At 45.8% G+C, this 21,367-nt stretch overlaps 1 protein-coding gene and 1 non-coding gene across 2 annotated transcripts in view; one reads left to right on the forward strand and one right to left on the reverse strand.

The window, feature by feature from the left end:
* The window catches only part of EHD4 (EH domain containing 4), a 75,531-nt gene that overhangs the window by 43,930 nt on the left and 10,234 nt on the right, over positions 1-21,367 (forward strand). The window contains exon 4 of the mRNA XM_031453255.2: positions 15,099-15,511. Coding sequence (XP_031309115.1) covers positions 15,099-15,511 — 413 coding nt within the window. The remainder of the gene's footprint in view (positions 1-15,098; positions 15,512-21,367) is intronic.
* TRNAG-ACC (transfer RNA glycine (anticodon ACC)) lies at positions 14,485-14,565 on the reverse strand. The gene has a single exon. It is a non-coding gene; the product is annotated as a tRNA-Gly (tRNA).

The following is a 21,367-nucleotide window of genomic DNA, read 5'->3' on the forward strand; positions in this document are numbered from 1 at the left end:
GTCTTTGGGTGGGGCGAGGGGCAGCCCAGTACTGGGCTGGGCTCTGTGACTACCCAGCATCCTCCCAGGCGGGGGCTTTGACGGGGAGCAGGGAAACTTCACCCCACCATCGTCACCAGGTAACCGGGTGACCCGACTGCCTTAGCCTTACAAGCATCTGCCAGGAACTCCTTGCCTGGTGCTGCCGTCCCCCATCTGTGCCTTCACCGCATCTAGGTGCACTCCCAAACCATTTGAGACTTCTCTGAAAGTTAAGTTTTTAGGAGCCTCTTTAAAAACTAGAAATTTTTTTTTGAAGACTTCTCATTTACATTCTCAGGCGTTTAATAACTTCACTGCTATAGTGGGGACATCCTTGTTATACAACCGCCATCCCTGCTGTTATGTGTGGCAAGAGCCCTCTCCCCGCAACCCCTGCACTCACGGGGGACCCCCAGACTGGAGGGTGAGAGTGAGAGATTGTACATGCAGGGTTCTCGGCAGGCGAGGAGCAGTATTGTGCTGAGAAACGCTGGCCTGGGACTTTTTCCATTTTCCTGGCTCATGCACTGACCAGCTGGGTGCCCTGGGCAAGTTATTCCTCCTCTGGGAGCCTTAGTTTGCTTCTTTATAAAATGAGAAGAAAAGTACTTTCTCTCAAAGAGTTAGATCTGGATAACTATGTACATACCAAGTGCTCCATTGGCATTAGCTCTGAAGCACAATGAGAGGACCCAGAGCTGGTGGGGATCAGGTTCAGGCACGGGTGCCAGCAGCTAGGTGTCTCCAGCCGGTGGACGTAGACACATGCTGAAAATAGTGCTGCTTCCAGGACACCTTTATTTTCCAGTGCTGTGGGCCCTGAAGGAGGCTGACCTGAGCTCAAATCCCAGTGCCCCCACTTCACTGTCAGACCCTCTGAGCTTCAGTTTATACTTTTATAAAGTGTGGGAATCTCCCACACACCCCCTCCACCAGCTTGTTTGAAGGTAAAATAACGTAACATGTATAAGCCATCTGGCATTGAATTGTGTTGCAGAATTGGTGACGGTGGTCTTGTTTGTTTCACGGAACGAAGGTGGTGCCAGATAAGACTGACCAGGATCGCAGGGTCAGCCCGGCCAAGTGCTCCAGAGTCCCCCAGAGAGTGGATGGTGCTCGAGCCCTGGGACTCAGACAGGGACCTTGCTCTTCCAGGACTCCAAAACAGGAGGGGGACGGGGAAGGGAAGTCTTTGGACCTGACATAGAGCTGTGGAAAGAATACCCGGAGAACACAGCCACAGAATGGCTTTCAGGGAACTTGACACAGAGAACGACCCAGAGCGGGTGTTCTCTTGTGGCGAGGGCCTCGTCTCTTGTCAATCTTCCACTTCTTTTTCCATAATCCTCTTTCTGGTACCTAGGGGTATTTCTCACATGTTCCGTGATGCAGTTTCCTCTAGAAACCTCCCATTTGCCTGGATTCTTTCAGTCTCTTTCTCAAAACCACCTCTTGTTTGAATCCAAATCACAATGCAAAGCATAAGTCAGACCATTTATTCAGCATTTCGCCCTTCTGAAGTACTCTTGGGAAGTACTGCTGTTTTGTGTGGATGTGTGTACATTCTTGGGATGAAAAATGAGATAATGAGGAATATCTGTCCCACCCACATCCCCCAGTTCCTCTCCCAGAACAAACCCCATCAGCAGTCTCATGGGCTTCCTCTGAGTTGGAGGGTCCTCGGCTCCCTGCTCCACACCAAGACTTTTTCCACTTAGTAAGTCTTGGAGGGCATCTGTCGGGACTTCAGAGCTGTCTCCTTCCTATTTCATCATATGGATGTGCCCTGGAATTAATAGCTGGTGTCCTTCTGATGGATGACATTCAGGCTGTTTCTAATCTTTCACTGTTGGTGCCATGGAGAATATACAGTGCAGATTTTGCAGGTGCAATGCAAGTATATGCAGTTTGCATAGTAATATAAGATATACTCCTGCTAGTGGCATTGGTGAATCAAAAGGAACTGTGATCTTTTTACCGTGTTAGCTGATGCCAAAATGCCCTCTCTAGAAGATGTACCTGTTGACATTCCCACCGGCAATGCAGAAGTGCCTGTTTCCACACATCCTCCCCAGTTTGGGGCATTACTAATTTTTTTTTAATCTTCGCTTTATCTTTGCATTATCTGATTGGTGAATGCATCTCATTATAATACTAATTTCATTTCTCATTATTTGTGTGGTTGAGCATCTTTTCAAATTTACAGATCTTTTCAAAGCTGTCCCTTGGAATTTTACCATTTTGAAATACTGTTGGTAACTACATGGACTTTTATTTAATAAAATAAGTGAATTATTTTTTTTAAATAAAGAACCCAGTGTGGACTCATATGTTCCCTACTGACTTGATCTGTCTTTCTATCTGGGACATAAACACAGAGATAACCCTCTCTGAGTAATGGTTTGGCTTTTGGAGTCAGTTAACTGATAACTTCGTTGCTGGAGCTGGTCTTCATGACTGTTATCCAAATGCTTAGACACTCACTCAACTCTGAGAATATTTAAATGGAGGAACAGAGCAGGGCCGGAGGAGGGGGATCAAGGTCAGAGGACACTTGCACGCCATTTGTTGATCCAAAGTTGTCACCCTCTGGGTTTAACATTTCTCTTTAGAAAAGCATGGCTTGAAGAGACATTGTCTTTTTGCCCTTCTGAACCACAAAATGACAAGATGCATTGCCAGAGCTGAGGCCTTGTTTGTAAATATTTGGTCTCCACGCCTGAGTGGAATCTATATACCACTGGTATTTTGCCTCAAGAAAATTCCATACAAGTACAAACTGCCTCTGCCTGATTTAGAGCCATATTGTATGAAACCTTCTTGCTCGAGGTACACAAAGCCCACTTGAAAATGAGGAAGGGGCTATTTCTATGTGCGTGACACTTGATTCCTGGATTCTATTAACTGTAGTGTTAGACGGTTGAATGTAATGACCTCTTCAGCATCCTGGAAAGTCTCAAATTCTGTCTTTTCCTCTGGTAATTTCTTTCAACAGAGAGGTGTTTAGAATTGGATGACAAGGAAATTAATCTTGCAGGGCAACTAAGTGCCCCTCTGGCAACATGCAGGGACCTTCACATCGGCCCACAGTGCCGTAGCACAGGAGTCCAGTGGAACAAGTATATAAAATGAAACGTGTTACCTGTTAGTCTTGTCACTTAGAGTTAATCACTGAGTATTCCTGTAACCATCCAAATGGTTTTATATTCTTATGCTGGTACTGGAACTAGATGATATCTTCTCTACAGGCATTAAATAGATTTTCCTGGGAATTTGATTTTTTTATTTCAGAAAAGCTTAATATTCAGAACCCCCAAATATAACCTTAAGATTTGAAGGAATCCATGCTGATCACCTGACCCCTCTGATAAAAGTGGAAACTGAGACCAGGCAAAGACAGGTGTCTGAGCCAGGCTCCAGGACATGTAGGTTTTTCATGGTAGACTTTCACCAACTTCTCTCTCCAGCAAAGAGCCTGAAATGCTATGTACTGTTGCTGTCTTTTTCTAAGGCTCAGACCTGCTTCTTAACCTAATTTTTAATCTGAAATGGAAAATTAAATATGAAGCCCACTTTTCCCTTTGACTTGGTCACGTGACCTGAAGCAACTGGTTCACTGGGCTGAATACTCGAGGAGAGCCTTTCTCTGGTCCTTGTCTGTGCATGGTGTCGTGGGCCTCTGGGTCACGTGGCCCCGTCTGCCCCATCCTTATCTTTACAACATCCCCTGGAGGAAGGAGAGACAGGTTATGAGGCTAGCTTGTTTATTTTAGGAGGAAACAGGCACAGAAAAATTAATTCACAAGGTCTTGGACTAAATTCCACAGGAAGAAGGAGTGGGGAGAGGAGACAGAAGATAAACAACAGCTAGCCCATCCCAGGACCGGTTCGGTCCTTGGTTTAATTCAAATTGTCGCCTGCCCACTGGCCACACCTCCAGCCAGGCACAGTGAGGCAGGGAACTCTGTAACCACAGGGATTTTCTTGTAGCCAATTATGTTCTTCATGAGGCAGCACTACCATCTGAAAACTTTGAGGCAAACACACCTGGAACTTCTGCAAAAAGAGGTGACTTCTGTGCAGATGTGGAGACCAAGGTGTTTGTCCTCTCTGGCAGTCTTGTTGGATCCAAGGAGAGGTGTAGTATCAGCCCCTCCCCACTCTCAGCCTACCCACCCCACCCATGCGTGTGGTCCGCTGGGAGGGGGAGGAGGACAGGTTCAGAGGTGGCAGGAGCAGTGTCCGTGCCCCTTTCACTCCAGCTCACTGCTGGCTTTGCCAGCACAGCTGAAGGGGACCCTCTTCCCCCAGAGCATCGTGTAGTTGCAAAGACGACACTTCACCCTCAGAGGTTTCTTGAGGTGATGGTAGACCAGAAAGCGCTAGAAATTCAGACCCTAGCTGTAAACATGACAGGGAGGAAGCAGCCTCCTTAGTAATGCTGCTAGCCCAGTCACACATGGTTCCATCATCTTTCACGTGCTTATTTTTTTCTTACTACAAAAATAAAGAAGAAAATAACACTCACCTCTAATCCCACCATCCCAGCGTACGTATGGGGCAGTACAGTGGGTGAAATTGCAGGCTCTGGGATCAGTGTCCCTGGGCTTGAATCCTGGCTCCCCAGGGAAATAGCCCTGTGACCTTGGGTAAGTTATTTAACCTCTCTGAGTCTGTAGCCTCACCTATAAAAGGGGGCCAATAACAGTACCTGCTTCATGGAGTTATTATGAGGATTCCAGGAGGCTGTATTGATGGAAAGCTCTCTGGGCAGTGCAGGGATGTTGAGAGGGCTCAGTAAATATTTGTTACAATTCTTTATTTTTAGCTGTCATTCTGCTTCCAACCCCACTACATTTTCAGGAACAGCCTTTTCCAGTTACAAAGTAAACTCAACCTGGAAACAATACAAGGACTCCTTGCCCATGTTTAATTGAAGCAGCTGTTATTGTTAACTGAAGTGACTATTTTTGAAAATATGTATTTAACACCTGAGTGAACCCAGGTATTTGATGTTTATTTTGAGATGATTTGTGCTTCCTGTAATTAGCAACAGCCATTTTTTCAAAGAAACTCACGACACTATTTAAGCAACTAAACCCTCTAACTTGCTAAAAATCAAGAAAAAAAAATATACCTCTTGTTCAAGTCAATTTGCTTCATTAAGCCACCTTTTCTTTTCTTTTCTTTCATTGTGGTAAGGACACTTAACATGCACATATGATCTACCCTTTTAAATAACTGAGTGTACAATACAGTACTGTTCACTGTAGGCACAGTGTTGTACGTGGATTTCTAGAACTTATTCACCTTGTGTTACTGGGGCTCTATGCCCATTGATTAGCAGCTCCCCATTTCCCCCTCTCCTCGGCCCCTGGCCACCACCTTTCCATGCTGTGATTGAGTTTAACTATTTTAGATTGCTCATGTAAGCGGACTCATGTAGTATTCGCCCTTCTGCAACTGGCTTATTTCACTTAGCCTAATGTCCTCAAGGTTCACCCGGGTTGTCACATGGTACAGAATTTCCTTCTTTAAGCCTGAGTAATATTCCAGTGTGTGCATAAACCATGTTTTCCTTATTCATTCATCTGCCAATGGACATCTAGGTTGTTCCCACATCTGGGCTACTGTGGATCATGTTGCAGTGAACACAGGAGTGCTGGTTTTCTCTTCTAGATCCTGATCTAAATTCTTTTGGATAAATACCCAGGAGTGGTGTTTCTGGATCATACGATAGTTTTATTTTTAGTTTTTTGAAGAGTAAACCAAATTTATTGACCACCTCCTATGTTCAGTGGTAGATCCTAGATGTACAGTGGTGAATGGAATAAAGGGTGGAGTTTGCCCTCAGAATTTCTGTCCTATTATCACCAAATAAATGTATCCTTATAGAGTATAAGTGCACAAAAGAAGAATCACTGGTGCTGGAAGAATATATCACAAGGGAACCTGATTAGATAGTGTAAAGCATTCTACAATGGGCTTTTGGGTTCCAAACGTGATAACAACTTGTCCCTGCTCTCAGGCTGCTTAGAGTCTCGTCTAGGAGACTGGCCGTGGCGGAGAACAGACTCTCTCAGGAGGCAGGGAGGTTTAGCTCCACTGGGCTGGGGAAGACTTCCTGGGGGGCACTGAACCAAAGGGGTGGGTAGTTGGAGAGGGAAAAGAGGGAAGGCATTCCAGGCAAAAGGTGCAGAGGCAGGAAGCCGCAGGGGGCTTTGGGGAAACTGCAAAGAGCACAGTGTGGTTCCTGGGGTGTGGAGGGTAGTTTAGTAAAACTCAGAAAAGGCTGAAGAGGTATGCTGGAGCTAGTCATGAAGACTCTGTAAACCTTTACTCTAGAAGTAATCAGGGACTCAGTTTGGGCAATTATCTGAGTTCTAAGAAGGGGTGGGGTTCATTTCAGGGCTAGATCACAGAGGATGGAGCCTGGGGACAGGATGGGCAGTTAAGGGGCACTGCCAGCCTCTCAGTGCCTGTCTGGACAGTCTGTGCTGGACAATCAACCAGGTGCTGGAGGGACACAAAGATGGACCTGATACCTGGGGGAACTGGGGAGAGAGGCCCATGTTACACAAACAAACCCACACAGTAAGTGGTGGGGTAGGGGTGTGAATGCCTTGGTGTGGAACCATGCTACTAGCTCTGGGAGGGGCAGGCCGGTGCCCCACCAAAGAGGAGAGGTCCGAGAAGAGGCCAGGTGGCCTTGCCCACCCCAAGAACAGCACTTGGGGCGTGAGCAGGGAGAACATGGCCTCAGTCTCACTCTCCTCCCTTATCTTGCATCCTTTTGTTGACACACATCTTGTTTAAAGCTCATGTAATTGGAAACTTGGCTCTGGGAAGAAACTAAAGCATTTTTATTTTTTCTATTCTTCTATTAAAAATAGTCTGCCCAATTTGCTCCCTCAGGGCCCCCACCCTGTGTTTACCTGAGCCGAGGGCCACTGTTCTAACCTCGGATGCCATTTCCTGGTGGGTCTTTTCAGCAGGGATGGAGGCCACGGTCCCCACAGGGCTGTGACGGAAGCCCTGATTGGGTGGAAGGGGCCCCTTCCTTCCTGCCACCCCTCTTTGTTCCCAGAACATGAAGCCAAATGCCAAGCTGGGATCTTCCGCCGGACAAATTCCCTTTCCCAGCTCCCAAAGCTATATAGCTTTTGGGTCCTTTTGCAAAGATGGAAACTATATTTCTAAACAATAGGACTGATTACACCTCTGGTTTTTTCCAGACTATTAGAAGTTCCATTGGGAGGTCATATAGAATGGAAATGTGATTGAATGAATAAATTTTTTAAAATATATTAAGCACCCTAGGAACAGTTCTATTACTGTGATTCCTGTGCCCTCCATGTGCACTCGTGCACACACATACATACACTGCACCCGTGTGCACACACCCAGGTCTGAGTGTGCCCCAGGTCATGTTGCATTTTGCCCAGCCAGAACTGATTCTCATAAACTCTACATTCTTGACCCTGATCCATCACTGTGGAAGGCTCTTTAATCACCTTGGCCACATGGCGAGACACTGTGGAATTACACAGCTCTCGAAGTTCCAGTGGACAAGCCAAGTTTTACATTAACCTCTGTGTAGGGCTCCTGCTTTAGCTAAATCCAACTCCAGCTACAGCCAGATTGGTGACATAGTTCCCTTGACAAACAGATTTCAACTTCCTGGTCCATTCAGCCATGTGTGAAGATGTATATCTTCAAACAAGTTTAGCAGCCATGGATTTTTTTCTTTCTTTCCTTCTCCCTTTCTTTCTTCTTTCCATCTTTCTGTTTATCCTTTCTTCCTTCTTTTCTTTTCTTTCTTTCAATTTTTGGCTTTTTAAGTCCGTTTTATTGACATCTATAGTACACGATAATGTGCTCATTTGAATTGTTCAACTTAGTGCTTTTTGATAAATTTGCAGATTTGCTCATGTACTTGTGTTTCTTATGAAACCACCACCCACATCAAGAAATAGAAACTTTCTGTCACCCTGAGGAGTTCCTTCTCTGTTTGTGCCACTTTGCAGTCAGTCCCAGCCCCACCCTCGGCCACGGGCAGCCCCCGATCTACTCTCTGTCACCGTAGCTTTGCCTGTTCTGGGATTTACTGTAAATGGAATCATACAGTATGTGCTCTGTAGTGTCTGGCTTCTCACTCTGTGTTTCTGAGCTGTACCCGTGTGGGTACACGTGCCGCTAGCTCACTGCTTTTATCGCTGATAGCTTTCCACTGTACAGGTGCCGCGCAGTCTATCTGTTCACCTGCTGAAGGACATCTGGATTATTTCTAGTTTGGGGTTATTATAAGTACAGCTGGCAGCCTTAGTGTTATAGACGTATGTCCCTCAGCGACAGTTTCAAGCACATCCTAGATGCTCGATAGCTATTCATTAATCCATTAAAACATTTTTTTTGTATTTGAAATATCTTGTTAAATTCCAAGATGTCTAGTGTACTTTCCACTTCCACAGGGACATGTTCCAAAAGATTGTTTAAAGCCAGTTCTGGAAATTTTGAGCACATTTCCCCACAGAAAACACGGAATCCTTCAGGAAGCCTTGCTGAGGCCTCTCCTGGCGAGCACGCTTCCGGTGCTGGAGAAAGCAGGGTAGGAAAGGCCCCGAGGGAGCCCGGGAGAGCTGGGCGGCTCCCCAGAGGGCGCAGTTCTGTCTCTAAGGCTGAGTCAGAGCCATGGTGTTTGTACTCAGAAGTGGCCAGTGCATGTCCTGACCAGTCAACTCAAAATGTAATAGATGTGTAGACCAAACAAAACAGCAGCCGAGGGCACTTCAGTCCGAGGGCCACTGGTTTTCAACCTTGTTTTAAGTGGCAGCTTCCCCTTAGCATAGTGTGACTGACTCTGGTGGTGACAGGGACCCGAGCACCCTCTGTCTGTAACAGAACCTCTGGGACAGTTAATTGTATTCCACCTGCTGAGTGCGAATGTCTGCCTGGAGCTGTCCTGGCCCTTGGGGGTGTGCACAGGGCTTTCCTCAGCCAGGGAGGATCCAGTGATTGGAATCATCACTTTATTTTAGGAGCAAACCAGAGTCTTTAAAACCAACTGATAGAACTCCCTTTGTTTCACAACCAAGGAAGGAAAGGCCACTGGGCCTTTGTGAGCCCACTAGCTCTATTCATAAAATATGAGGGCTCTCTGCTCAGCCAGTACATTCTGTTAGCTATTTCCTAAGCACTGATTCTCTCTCTTGGCTCAAACATCATCGCATTGTTACCTTTACCCTAATTAGGTCAGTTTTCTCCATGGTTATCCTTTGCCTCAACCAAGCATCCTTCAACGAACATTTATTGTGTCCCCACCGTGCACTGGGACTGGATATAAGGATTTTTTAAATAACCAGTAGATAACATTTTGGGAGAGCTTTCTAGGTGCCAAGGTGATTCTAAATGCTTCATGTATATTAACTCCACATCCCCCTGAAGTATGTGGACACTATTATTTGCCCCATTTGGCAGATGAGGAAATGAGGTGTAGAGAGATGAAGTAACTTGCCAAAGGTCACAGAACTAGTAAGTGATGGAGCCAGGAGTAGATCCAGGCAGCCTGAGTCCAGAGCCCACACTGATAGCCACTGTCCTGTGCAACCATGAGGGAGATGTGGTCCCTATGGTTGAAGAACTTTTGATCTAATGAGAGAGCTCTGTACATTCATCTGATTATAATACTCTGTGTCAAGGGGTATAATAGGAGAACAGGCAAAGGGCTCTGGAGCTCAGAAGAGGGAGCACCTGAATCTACCTATGGTGGGGGATGAGGGGCAGAAATAATAATGAAAGTTTGTATTTGTTGAAAGATTACTAAGTCTCAACACTGTGGTTGAGACTATTAAAAGCATTTTCTCGTGTAGTCATTCAGCAACCCGATTTTACAGATGAGAAAATTGAACCTTATAGAAGTTAAGTAACATGCCACTTAATCAAGGTTCAGCCCCGTCTTTTAAAGGATGGAGGGACTGGGGCTAGATTTCTAGGTCCTAAGCCAGAGTGGAAGGACTTGCTAGGGTCTAGGCCCAGCATGAGCAAAGGTGGCAGGGCATTCATAAATTTTAAGATGCATCTTTAAATAAGCAATTTTAAATTCTGTTTCCTCAATTCTGTGATACATCATCTAACCATCTTATGGTTGGAAAAAAAAAACTACTTAATATATTTTGTTTTGGTTTGTTTTTAGGCACATCTCTGCCATCGTATATCTTGGTCTTCAGGGATGTTCAAAATTTACCAGGCATAGTAATCTTCTGGGGAGCTTAGAAAATGCAAGTCACCAAGCCCAGCCCCAAGGATTGAGTCTATGGTTCTTGGGAGGGGCTGGGAGTCTAAATTTTAACAAGCGCCATATTGATTCAGCTACACAGCCATACTTTGAGAATAAGTGGTCTCTAGGTCCTTCTGAATCATTTCCTTCAGGAGGCAGACTAAATAACATATTAAATCCAATCCTTTCTTCAAAATCAGCTGGAATTTTTTGGTAGTTAGATATTTGGTGCCTATCTTACTTCGTGAAGATGTAAGAATTGAGCAGACCAATACAGCCTCAGAAAGGAAGGAAGTTCTGCCACATGCTACAACATGGGTGGACCTTAAAGACATTATGCTAAGTGAAATAAACTAGTCACAAAAAGACAAGTACTGTATGATTCCATTTATATGAAGTACTTATAGAGAAGTCAAATTTGTAAAGGCAAAAAGTATCATTGGTGGTTGCCGGGGACTGGGGGAGGAGGAGAGGGGAGTTACTGTTTAATGGGTACAGAGGTTCAGTTTGGGAAATGGAAAGAATTCTGGAGGTGGATGGTGGTGATGGTTGCACTTCAGTGTGAATGCACTTCATGCCACTAAACTGTATGCTTGAAAATGGTAAAATAGTAATAACTGTGTTGGAGGTGGGGATTAAGCAGACCAGCTTCTCCCAGCTTTGATGATTCTTTGCTTTCTTTCTTTTTTTTTTTTCTTTTATTTATTTTTTAAAATTTTTTCTGTATTTATTTATTTATTTATTATTGATTTATAATCCTTTTTACAATGTTGTGTCAAATTCCAGTGTAGAGCACAGTTTTTCATTTATACATGAACATATATATATTCGTTGTCACATTTTTTTCTCTGTGAGCTACCATAAGATCTTATATATATTTCCCTGTGCTATATAGTATAATCTTGTTTATCTATTCTACAATTTTGAAATCCCAGTCTATCTCTCCCCACCCCCCGCCCCCTTGGCAACCACAAGTTTATATTCTATGTCTGTGAGTCTATCTCTGTTTTGTATTTATGCTTAGTTTGTGTTTTGGTTTTTTGTTGTTGTTGTTGTTGTTTTAGATTCCACATATGAGCGATCTCATATGATATTTTTCTTTCTCTTTCTGGCTTACTTCACTTAGAATGACATTCTCCAGGAGCATCCATGTTGCTGCAAATGGCGTTATGTTGTCGGTTTTTATGGCTGAGTAGTATTCCATTATATAAATATACCACATCTTCTTTATCCAGTCATCTGTTGATGGACATTTAGGCTGTTTCCATGTCTTACCTATTGTTAATAATGCTGCTATGAACATTGGGGTGCAGGTGTCATCCTGAAGTAGGGTCCCTTCTGGATATATGCCTGGAAGCAGGATTCCTGGGTCATATGGTAAGTCTATTCCTAGTCTTTTGAGGAATCTCCATACTGTTTTCCACAGTGGCTGCACCAAACTGCATTTCTTTACTTTCTTTTGAGACACTTGGTGATTTTTTTTTTTTTGGCCTTTGATTGTGTTGCCTAATGTGTAACAAGCAATCTTTTCACACTTGCTCAGTGGTGAACAAAACAGTTCACTACCTGCTTATACTTCTTAAACCTAATGAAGCTTTCGTCGTTACTTTAAAGCAAGAAAATAGGGACTTGCAGCCCTTCCTCCAGAGATGAGTACTGGCTTCACTTATAATAAACTTACATCTCGCAGCTCTATTCCCAGTAACTTTTTATTTCCCTGAAGCATTGGCATAAAGTCTTTTATAAAATAACAATTAAGAACCCAAATTTAAGTTAAAGTTTAAACGCATGTGTGTCTATCAAGGGTAACCACTGAGGCCAGGTGACCCTTGGAGGAAGAGAGGCGTGCATGCATGGCTGGATTTTGCACGGCGCACGTGCACAGTGGTGGTGATAACAATTGGGGTGGCAAGTTTATTTTGGTACTAATTGTAAGAGGCATCCAGAGATCAGAAATATTTAGATGTGGGGAAAAATTATTTACCAATCATGGTCCTTGGTAGCAAACCAAAAAAGGTGATTCTGGCTAACTTAAGCAGAAGAGGAATTTTTCAGAAAATTAGGTTCACAGAATTGATGAGAAGGTTGGAGAGCTGGGCTCAGAAATTAGGTTAGGAAGCCACCACCACTGACTAAACTCAGCCACCTCTGCCATAAATAAATTCTCATTTCCCTGGGTCTTTGCATCATTCCCTCAAGATTCAGCAGCCTCTGGTGGAAGGAGATGTCTGATTCTAGATCACCTGTCTGTACCCCAACCTGCTAACAAGTGGGGCAGGAGACTGTCTGCCCCACCGTCAGTGTCTGTGGCCCCCAAGGGACCTTCCCCACTCCCTGCCCAACAAGAAGAGTGTTCAGAAAAATGCAATTCGTGTCCTCTCCAGTGTGCACTCCAGACACAGCATTTTCTTTAATCTGTTTCTGAACCTTCAGTTACCCAGTTTTGGTCATGAAAGAGACCGAGTGAGAGTGTCAGAGTGTCAACCATCCCATTGGAAAAGCAAGCCCACACGCAGGGCTTGTTCCCGGCCCCAGTGAGCAGCACTGTCTTTCATCTGCTGAGGATCTACCAGGTGGATCAAGCTGTCTGGCGCACAGGTTACTGTGTCAAATGACAGAACCTACTGTTATCTCAGGAGGAGGGTCTGGTCTCGCAGGGGCAGAACTCGGAGTGAAATCTTGACTCTGTATTTTCACATACTACTGTGTCGCCAGTCCAGTAGGTCCTTGATTTCCCTCTGTTCTAACCTGGCTGCTGATCAAAATAAACTCTGGCCCACATTCCGGGAACTACCTTTGTCCTCCTCACCCCCGGGGAGTCAGGGAGTGCCGCAGGGAGACAGCCGGAAAAGAGAAGTGAAAAGCGTGGACAGGCAGCCTTCACACGTGCTCGGTGACATCAAACCCCACATCCGGCCTTGGTTTCCTCTGTGGAGGAGGTTGAGGAAAGGACTTGGGGAGGGGTCCTCAGGGGGCTTCAGCGTTTCTGAACATTTTCTTTATTTAAATGTGTCTGAAGGGGAGGGTGTAGCTCAGTGGTGCAGTGCATGCCTAGCATACAGGAGATCCTAGGTTCAATCCCCAGTGCATCCTCTAAAAAATAAATAAGTAAAACCTAATTACCTCCTCTCGCCAAAAAAATAAATCCTTATTAAAAAAATGTGTTTGAATCCAGTTTGCTTGACCAAGTACTCCCCTTATACCTGTTCTTCAGTCCATGGACCCCCTTTATTTTTGCCCCAAAGCTCACTCTCCTCTAGACTCTTTCTCATCTACCTTAGATCCCTCACTCCCTCCATCCCAGAGTCAACCAGCATCCCAAAACCAGTGTACCATGTTTGTGTCCGTGCTGTAGCGTGTCTCCACAGGCTACTGAGTGGTGCTTTGTTTTTTAACATTGTACTTGAATGTGATCATACTGTAAGTGTCCTTTTGAAACTGATTCTTTATTCACCAATTTGTGGGAGATTTGCCTGTGTTGACAAGTGAAAATCTAGTTTATGCTCACTGCTGTGGTATTTTTTTACATAAATAAACTAGGCTTCAATTTTTTTTTTAAGTATCTGAAGCAAACAAAGACAAGTGTCAAAATTTCTTAAGGTGTGAAATTGGTATATCAGCATTCATCACATTCGTCTCTAGATTTTTATATGTGTTTGGAAGTTTTCAAAATCTTAAAAAGAGACAAGAGCACTAAAGAAGGGGTCAGGAAAGGTGCCATCTGGGCTCTGATTGGGCTGCATTGAGGCTCTGACCCCACAGCTAATCAGACTGAGAGTGAAAAATAAACCTTGTGGGTCTGGCCCTTCTTGTTTGCTTCTCGTGGGACTCGCCTCCCTGGGGAAATGCCTGAAAGTCTTGACCAAAGGCTGAGGGGAGTGTTGAGTTAGCTGCATGATTTGAAGCGTATTGGCACGTGGCCAAAGCAAACTAAACAGAATTGTCATGGGCCTAGCCATTTTTAGAAAGAAATTGGCAAGAGACCATTTCACAGAATGGCTGTGAGACACAATTTTTTAAATATTTACAAGATACTTAAGATATAAATGGTCCAAACAATATAGGTCACAGTTTGGATCAGGCCAACCTTTGACCTCCTTAACACTCTTTTTTAAATTTTTTAATTTGGGGGGGGTGGGAGGGTAATTAGGTTTATTTATTTATTTATTTGTGTGTTTATCTTTTGATGGAGGTACTGGGGTCCTGGCGATTGAACCCAGGACCTCATGCATGGTAAGCACGTGCTCTACCACTGAGCTATACCTGCCCCTCTTCCTTAACATTCTTAAAAAAATAAAAAGAAGGTGATTTCTCTTTGGTGGTCCTTCCTGGGCACCCCATGGGACTCCAAGCAAGTTTTCTTCCTTCTCCATCTCTGGTTCTTTCGTCAAAATGAGTCTTTGGCAGGAGTTAAGAGCTTTGGACCCATGGCCTTCATTTTTACAGAGCTATTGATCTTTTTTGCCATTGATCTAAAGGACTGTCCAAGGTAAAACAAGAGACTCATAGGGACTAAATGAAATTACAGATGTGGAAGTAAGCAATGCCCAATCAAAATGAGCAAGAGCCCCTTTCTATTCTCTGTTTCTTCCCAAGGAAGGGCTCCCAGGATCCCCAGCATTAACTCTGCATCCAGCCCACGGGGCCCATTTGAAATGATTTGCAGGTCATGAGGCCCTCCAGCTTGGAGACAGGGCTCTCTCCTTGGCAGCTGCTGGAGACCCTTGCGATTCCAAGCCCTCCTGGAAAGCGTGTTCCCCGCAGCAGTTGGCTGCACTGATGTGCCCTTCCCTCCCTGTAGGGTATGACTTCTGCCAGGTCCTGCAGTGGTTCGCTGAGCGGGTAGACAGGATCATTCTGCTCTTCGATGCACACAAACTGGATATCTCGGACGAGTTCTCGGAGGCCATCAAGGCCTTCCGGGGCCAGGATGACAAGATCCGCGTGGTGCTGAACAAGGCCGACCAAGTGGACACGCAGCAGCTCATGCGCGTCTATGGGGCCCTCATGTGGTCCCTGGGCAAGGTCATCAACACGCCCGAGGTGCTACGTGTCTACATCGGCTCCTTCTGGGCACAGCCTCTGCAAAACACTGACAACCGCCGGCTCTTTGAGGCTGAGGCCCAGGACCTGTTCAGAGACATCCAGAGCCTTCCCCAGAAGGCGGCAGTGCGCAAACTCAATGACCTCATCAAGCGAGCAAGGCTGGCCAAGGTAAGCCAGGAGATGCCCCCGCTGGGGACCCTTCCCACGCTCTGCTCTCTAAGGGAAAGTCGAGGGGAGGCTCCGTTCCAGGAGCCTCAGGGAACAGGATGTGGAATGGGTTAAGAAGAGAGCCTCATGATCAGCATCCCTCTTTAGATTCTGGCTCCTTGCTCTGTGATCTTGGGCAAATGATCAAACCTGTTTCCAAATCTGTTTTCTGCTCTATAAAATGGAGCTAATAAGAGCACATCACAGGGTGCCGGGGAGGATTCATGTGACCTGGCTTGCAAAGTGCTTGGTGTAGCGCCAGGCACACAGGAATCCAATCCAGGTGCTCACCGCCTGAAGCTGCTGTTATGTTAGGACAGAGGGAAGTAACTGGCTGAACCGGAGAGAGGTGGCGTTGGCAGGACCAGTGGGGTGGCCTAAAGCATAGAGCCCTGTGTCACCACCTGGATGAAGAGTGGCCCTGGGAGGAAGGTTGGCTCAGCCCAGCCCACCAAGTATGCTGGTTTTGGGGGTCACACCCCGTCCCCATTCTGGGCTGTGGCTCCCTTTCCCCCACCTTGTCGCTGAGCCTTTCAGCAGCCTCAGGAGTCTCTGCCCCACAGGAGTGGATGGTCATCTGACCGAACTCAAGTAGTAGAGTCAATTCTTTCGTGTCTCTAAAAAGAGAAGAGCATGTGACTCCTCTAAGAAACAGTATAGAAAAAGTGATTTTTAAAAATCTATGCGTACATTTCATAAAATCATATTCCTCTAGTGTTAGAAGTGCCCCCAGATTTATCTAGTCCCGGCGAGCATCAGAAGCACCCAAGGACTCTAAGCAATGCAAACTCCCAGGCCCTGCCCCAGAGCCTCTGGTTCAGAGGTGTGTGTGTGTGTGTGAGTTTGGGGACCAAATGTCTGTCCTGACTCCCTAACTTTACAAGCACAAGGTAGGATAAATGACTCCTCCAAGGTCACCTAATCCATTAGTGGCAAAGTTAGGATGAAAAGGCAGCCCTCCTGGCTCTCAGTCTAGCCTTCTACTTCGGACTTCCCCCTTCGGTTCAAACCAGTCCCCGGGCCTGCCTCTCCAGATCCACAGATACCCTGGTCAGCAAGTGAGGTCAGCTCACTTCTCCTTTATCTTCTGGTGGCAAAGAACCCATGTCCCCTCCCACTTCCTCTTGCTGCACCGTGAGTGCCTTCTGATCTGGCCTCAGGGCCCACAGGCCAGCCTTCTGGAGTCCATCACTTTGCCTCCTTCGGTCAGCAGCTGCTCAGCACCCCTGGGCCAGGGATGGGCAGCCTAGTCTGGTGGAGAAGGGGGTGGCAAACCCCCCAGTTACAGAATGGTGAGCTGTGTGCTGATGGATGTGGACACTTGCTCTGAGGAGGGGCCCTGATAGGGGAGCAGGGGCGTGGGGAGGGCTCCGCTGAGTGTGATGGCTGGGCCGTGACCAGCCATCCAACACCTCCTTCCTCATCCCTCATCATCACTGCCTTCCTGCCAGTGCTCTGCCAGGGCAGCATCCCTTCTAGGTGGAAAGAGACACCTCCCTGTCTGCGTGGCCCCACTCGCAGTCCCTCGATCTGCTCCTTTCCTCTCCACTCACCTCCCCACCCTGTGCATACTCACGCACTCCTCCTGCGTGGCCCAGCTGGTCTGCGGTCACCTGTGCTCCTGTGAGTCACTGCTCTTTATCTTTCCTTCCTGGTACCAGCTGCTTTCCTCCCAGAACTACAGCCACTTTTGTTCCAGTTCTACAAGGCATGTAAATCCACTTATTGCAGCTGTCCTGAAGTGATTTCCCTCCCTGCTTGTCCTGGGCCTAATGCTTGGTGGCCGGAAGTCTGTTTTTGCCCATCTGGTGACCCCCTGGCACGTGGCCTTTCTCTTCTCCAGCTGCTACAGCTGGACTTAACCTTCAGGGTACATAATACCCAAAGTGCTTTTAGAACCAAGGCTGGGAAATGATGTCATAGCGTCTGCAGATTTCAAGATGTTGTGAATTATTTTTAAATGCCTGTGGACGTTTTTCATTTACCAGTCATTGCTGAGGGCCTAGTGACTCAAGATGCAGCTCTATTCGGTCACATAAAAAAGTAGAGGGCAGAGAGCTCACTGGGGGTGCCGAGCACATGGGACTTACTTTGCTGCTGTCCTGGAGCATTGGACGCTGTGAATGGGCTGGCATGGCCTGGGTTTCAAGAGGCACAGAATGCTGCTCTGTCCTGACACCAGGAATAATGAAAGCCCTTGTGTTGAGGGTGGGGGGCAGAGGGCAGTCAACTTGCTGATCTTACTTCTAGGAAAAAAGCTTCTTTTTTTTTCTTGCTAAGAATAGTATCTGGCTTGTTCCTTTTCATAAAGGAAAATGTTTGAAGTACGGATGTTTCCAGCCTGAGCTTCTCAGTGCCAGTGTGTTCCTGGGGCGGTACCATGCTGAGAAGGGGGACAGGAAATAGACTCAGGCGGATAAGAAGCAGAACTCAGCACAATGGCCTTGGCCACTGACCGATGCCATCCACTCTATACGCCATCTGCTGTTTTACGTTCCATTTGTGAACTTGTTGCTGAAATGGGCAAGGAGTCACCTGAGTTTTTCTTTTTGCAACATTTCTGTTTCATACAAACACTCTTTGGTTTTGGTATATTAATTTTATTTCTCTTGATCCAGTTTTACTTTTGCAAGCCAATCCTTATGATGGTCTGCAGGGTTCCAGAAGCTCTACGATTTTCATTTCTTGTGTAATTTTGTCTGATCCTGCCAATAAGTGCACAAAGTTGAGCATTCTCTTCGTTTCTCACATGGAGAGCTGAAGTTCAGAAAGGTGAAGTAACTTGCCCAAGGCTTCACAGCCTGAAGTTACAAAATATAGATTCACACTCCAGTGGGCCTGACTTCCTGGTCCAGAAAGCATTCACCTGAAATCCAGAGTGGACAGCATCTGTTGCTTCTTACTATGTCCTTGCTTTCTGCATTAATCTGTCATTTTGTTTATTCTATAAAATCCTCCATCCACAGAAACCCTACAAAGTTTAGAGGTTTATCAAGCTCATTTTGAAAGCATGCAAAGGATAAGTTTTCAGGTGTCACCTGTGAGGTGTCAGATCTGAGTTGGGGTGTGGAGTATGTCTATTGATAGAAGACCACAATTAGGTCGAATTCGTGGCCCATACAGAGAGAAAGCCAGACATGCAGCATTAGCGTCCTGCCAGCTTCTGCCGTAATCAAGACAAGCTCTCGTAAAGATGACATTTTAATAATATGAAAAATGACACTCTTATCAACAATCTCTTGAAAGTTAATGATTTCCCTGCTTTTTCTATTTATATGTATATGTATATATATTTCACAACTCTATTTCAAGGAACAGGAAACCTTTAGAGTGGGTTTTTTGGTTAGCCTCAAAGATTATGTCTTATGATATCAGTAGACAGATACCTTCTTTGAAGACTATTCACAATCTAAGATGCCAGTCAAGTTTCATTTCATGATTTTTTAGAGTAATCTTTTTTGGGAAAGCTAAACAAAAAGGGGTTTAGAAAATATAAATCTAGTCTTATTTGGCTATAATTAAAATAGCCAAGTGAAAGAAGTAAGGCTCAAACTCCAAGTCACAGTAGTTCATGGGATCAATGCCCAAAGGTAAAAAGCAAGACAAATTGACTACAGGACCCCACCCTTTGCAAACACGCTGCCCAAGAATAGAAAAGCTTCCCACTCACTTGGAGGGCTTTGTTCAATAAAAGATTAATCAACATCTGAGGAAGGAACAACTAAAAATGAGAAAGAAAAGGACAGGTCGGTGATTTAGGGGTTTACTATAGTTCTGGGGAACTTAGTTTCATCTTCAAAGCGTGTTCTCCTCTTAGTCACGTGCCGCGGGCAGGGCCCAGCTTTCCGGTCTGTCTGCCCTGCCCATCCCTTCTGTGGAGGAGTCAGACGTTTTGAAATTCACCAAGTGGACCCAAGCTAAGTGATGTAAGAATCATCCCACAGTGGCCAATGACCATCCTTTTAACACTTAGTCCACCAGGGGCACTTTTAAAAGTGGCTCCGTTTGTAGCCCCAAGCTACTGTGGGTGTGTCACTGCCAGAGTCCACAAAGGGGAGCCTGTTTCTTTGAAGGCTGGCCTCAGAGGGCTGGGTGGGCTCCCGCACATCCCCCTTCAGTGCTCTTCAGAATCACGTGCTGTTGGTGCCGCCTTCAATTTCAAAAGAATAACAAACCCCCAAGTGGAAGCCAATCAACTGCCTCTAGCAGGTTCACACTCTCACTACCCTGTGGGTTCATCTTCTGGGTCTTTAGTTTGTGAATTAAATTTTTATACCATCATAAACCCACTTTTAAAATGTGCTGATCCCCAGAGGTTAAATGCTCTAAGCAGGTTTCCAACTGGGTCTACAAAGATGCAGGTTTCCGAAGGAGGGCATGTAAAGTCTGGGCAACCCTGAGGTTACCCAGTGCTGAACTGTGTTTCCCAGCCTGACACCCTCCACCCAGCTCATCCACATTCCATGAGTATCTCCACTCCTACTGCCCATGATCCCTAGAAGCTTCCAGCACTCGCTGCCAGGGAATGCCCTCCAAGCCCAGGGTGGATGTATCCAGTGTCACTCTGCACACATGCTTCTCAGTCACTTGTCCCTGGACACAATTAATGAGATTGTGGCTGAGTGTAGGTGTGAACTATAAATTCACGTTCATTTAAAAGGGAAACATCTCTTTCTGCTGATTGAATTATTAGCCCAGAGAAAAATTGACATTTTGATCCATTTGATTTGCCCTCAGTCATCACCATCTGATGAGCTGGGACTTTTCCAGTTTTATACAAGGGAAAGAGTGAATTGGACACGGTAAGAATGTTCAAAGTTTCCCAGGGTCCAATGTCATTCACTTGTGGATGAAAAGCTTAGAACCCAAATTCATCATGTAGCTATTTAAATATAGAGAGTTTATTCATTATTCAGTGAGGACTAAATAGCCAGGGGACTGCTCTGTTTTGAATACCTGTCCAGCAGCAGGGCTCTGACCATTGGTCACTGACAACATTTTTACTCCTCTTTCTTGTCGACAAAATGCATTCAAGTACATGCTCTCTCTCAGTTCTCAAAACAACCCTATAAGGTAAGGTTTGCAATCTCCAGTTTGCGGATGAGCGAGGCTGGGAGGAGATGGCTGGCCCAGAGTTGCTCAGCCAGCGAGTGGGCAGCAGTGGCAGGTCCCGACCCCGCCTTCCAACTAGGAAGGCCCTGCCCACCTCCTCTTTCTACCTGTCCTCTCCCTCCCATTCCTCTTCCTCTCTCATTATAAAGAACAGACATTCAGGCTGTTCCTACCTCCTTCCACGGGACCATTGCCGGGTCTGGTCCTGGGTCCTGTGTTTATTTGGAGACATACCTTTGACCCATAGGGCAGAAGTGAGCTTTTGAGGTCACTTCTGAGGTTTGGGGATTTCAGGCCCTGTTTACCAAGAGTCCTTAAAAGATCACAGGTGCCAACTTGCTAGAAGAGTGTAGTCTTTACCCACATTCTGTGTGGTGTTCACAGGGTTACATGCCATAATGTATCCATTTTTTGTGTATGGGGAGGGGCAGGGAGAGGCAACAACCTTCCCAAAGCGACCCTGTGGGTTAGGAGTGATCAGAAGCCAAACCTCAAAGTTGTTCATTTTGAATTTCAGACTTCAGCAGCTTCAGTAAGATTTTTAATTTGTATCCACAACAAGCAGTTTAATTCTATAAGGTAGGGAATGAGGCAGTTGAATGCTGGTGCCAGCTCGGCATCACCTAACTAGTTGCATGACCTTGGGTAAGTCATACGAATTTCCTGGAACCAGGAGTTCAATCAGATATAGGAGCCCCTTCCAGA

Source organism: Camelus dromedarius, chromosome 5 (genome assembly GCF_036321535.1).
Source record: "Camelus dromedarius isolate mCamDro1 chromosome 5, mCamDro1.pat, whole genome shotgun sequence".
Taxonomy (NCBI): domain Eukaryota; kingdom Metazoa; phylum Chordata; class Mammalia; order Artiodactyla; family Camelidae; genus Camelus; species Camelus dromedarius.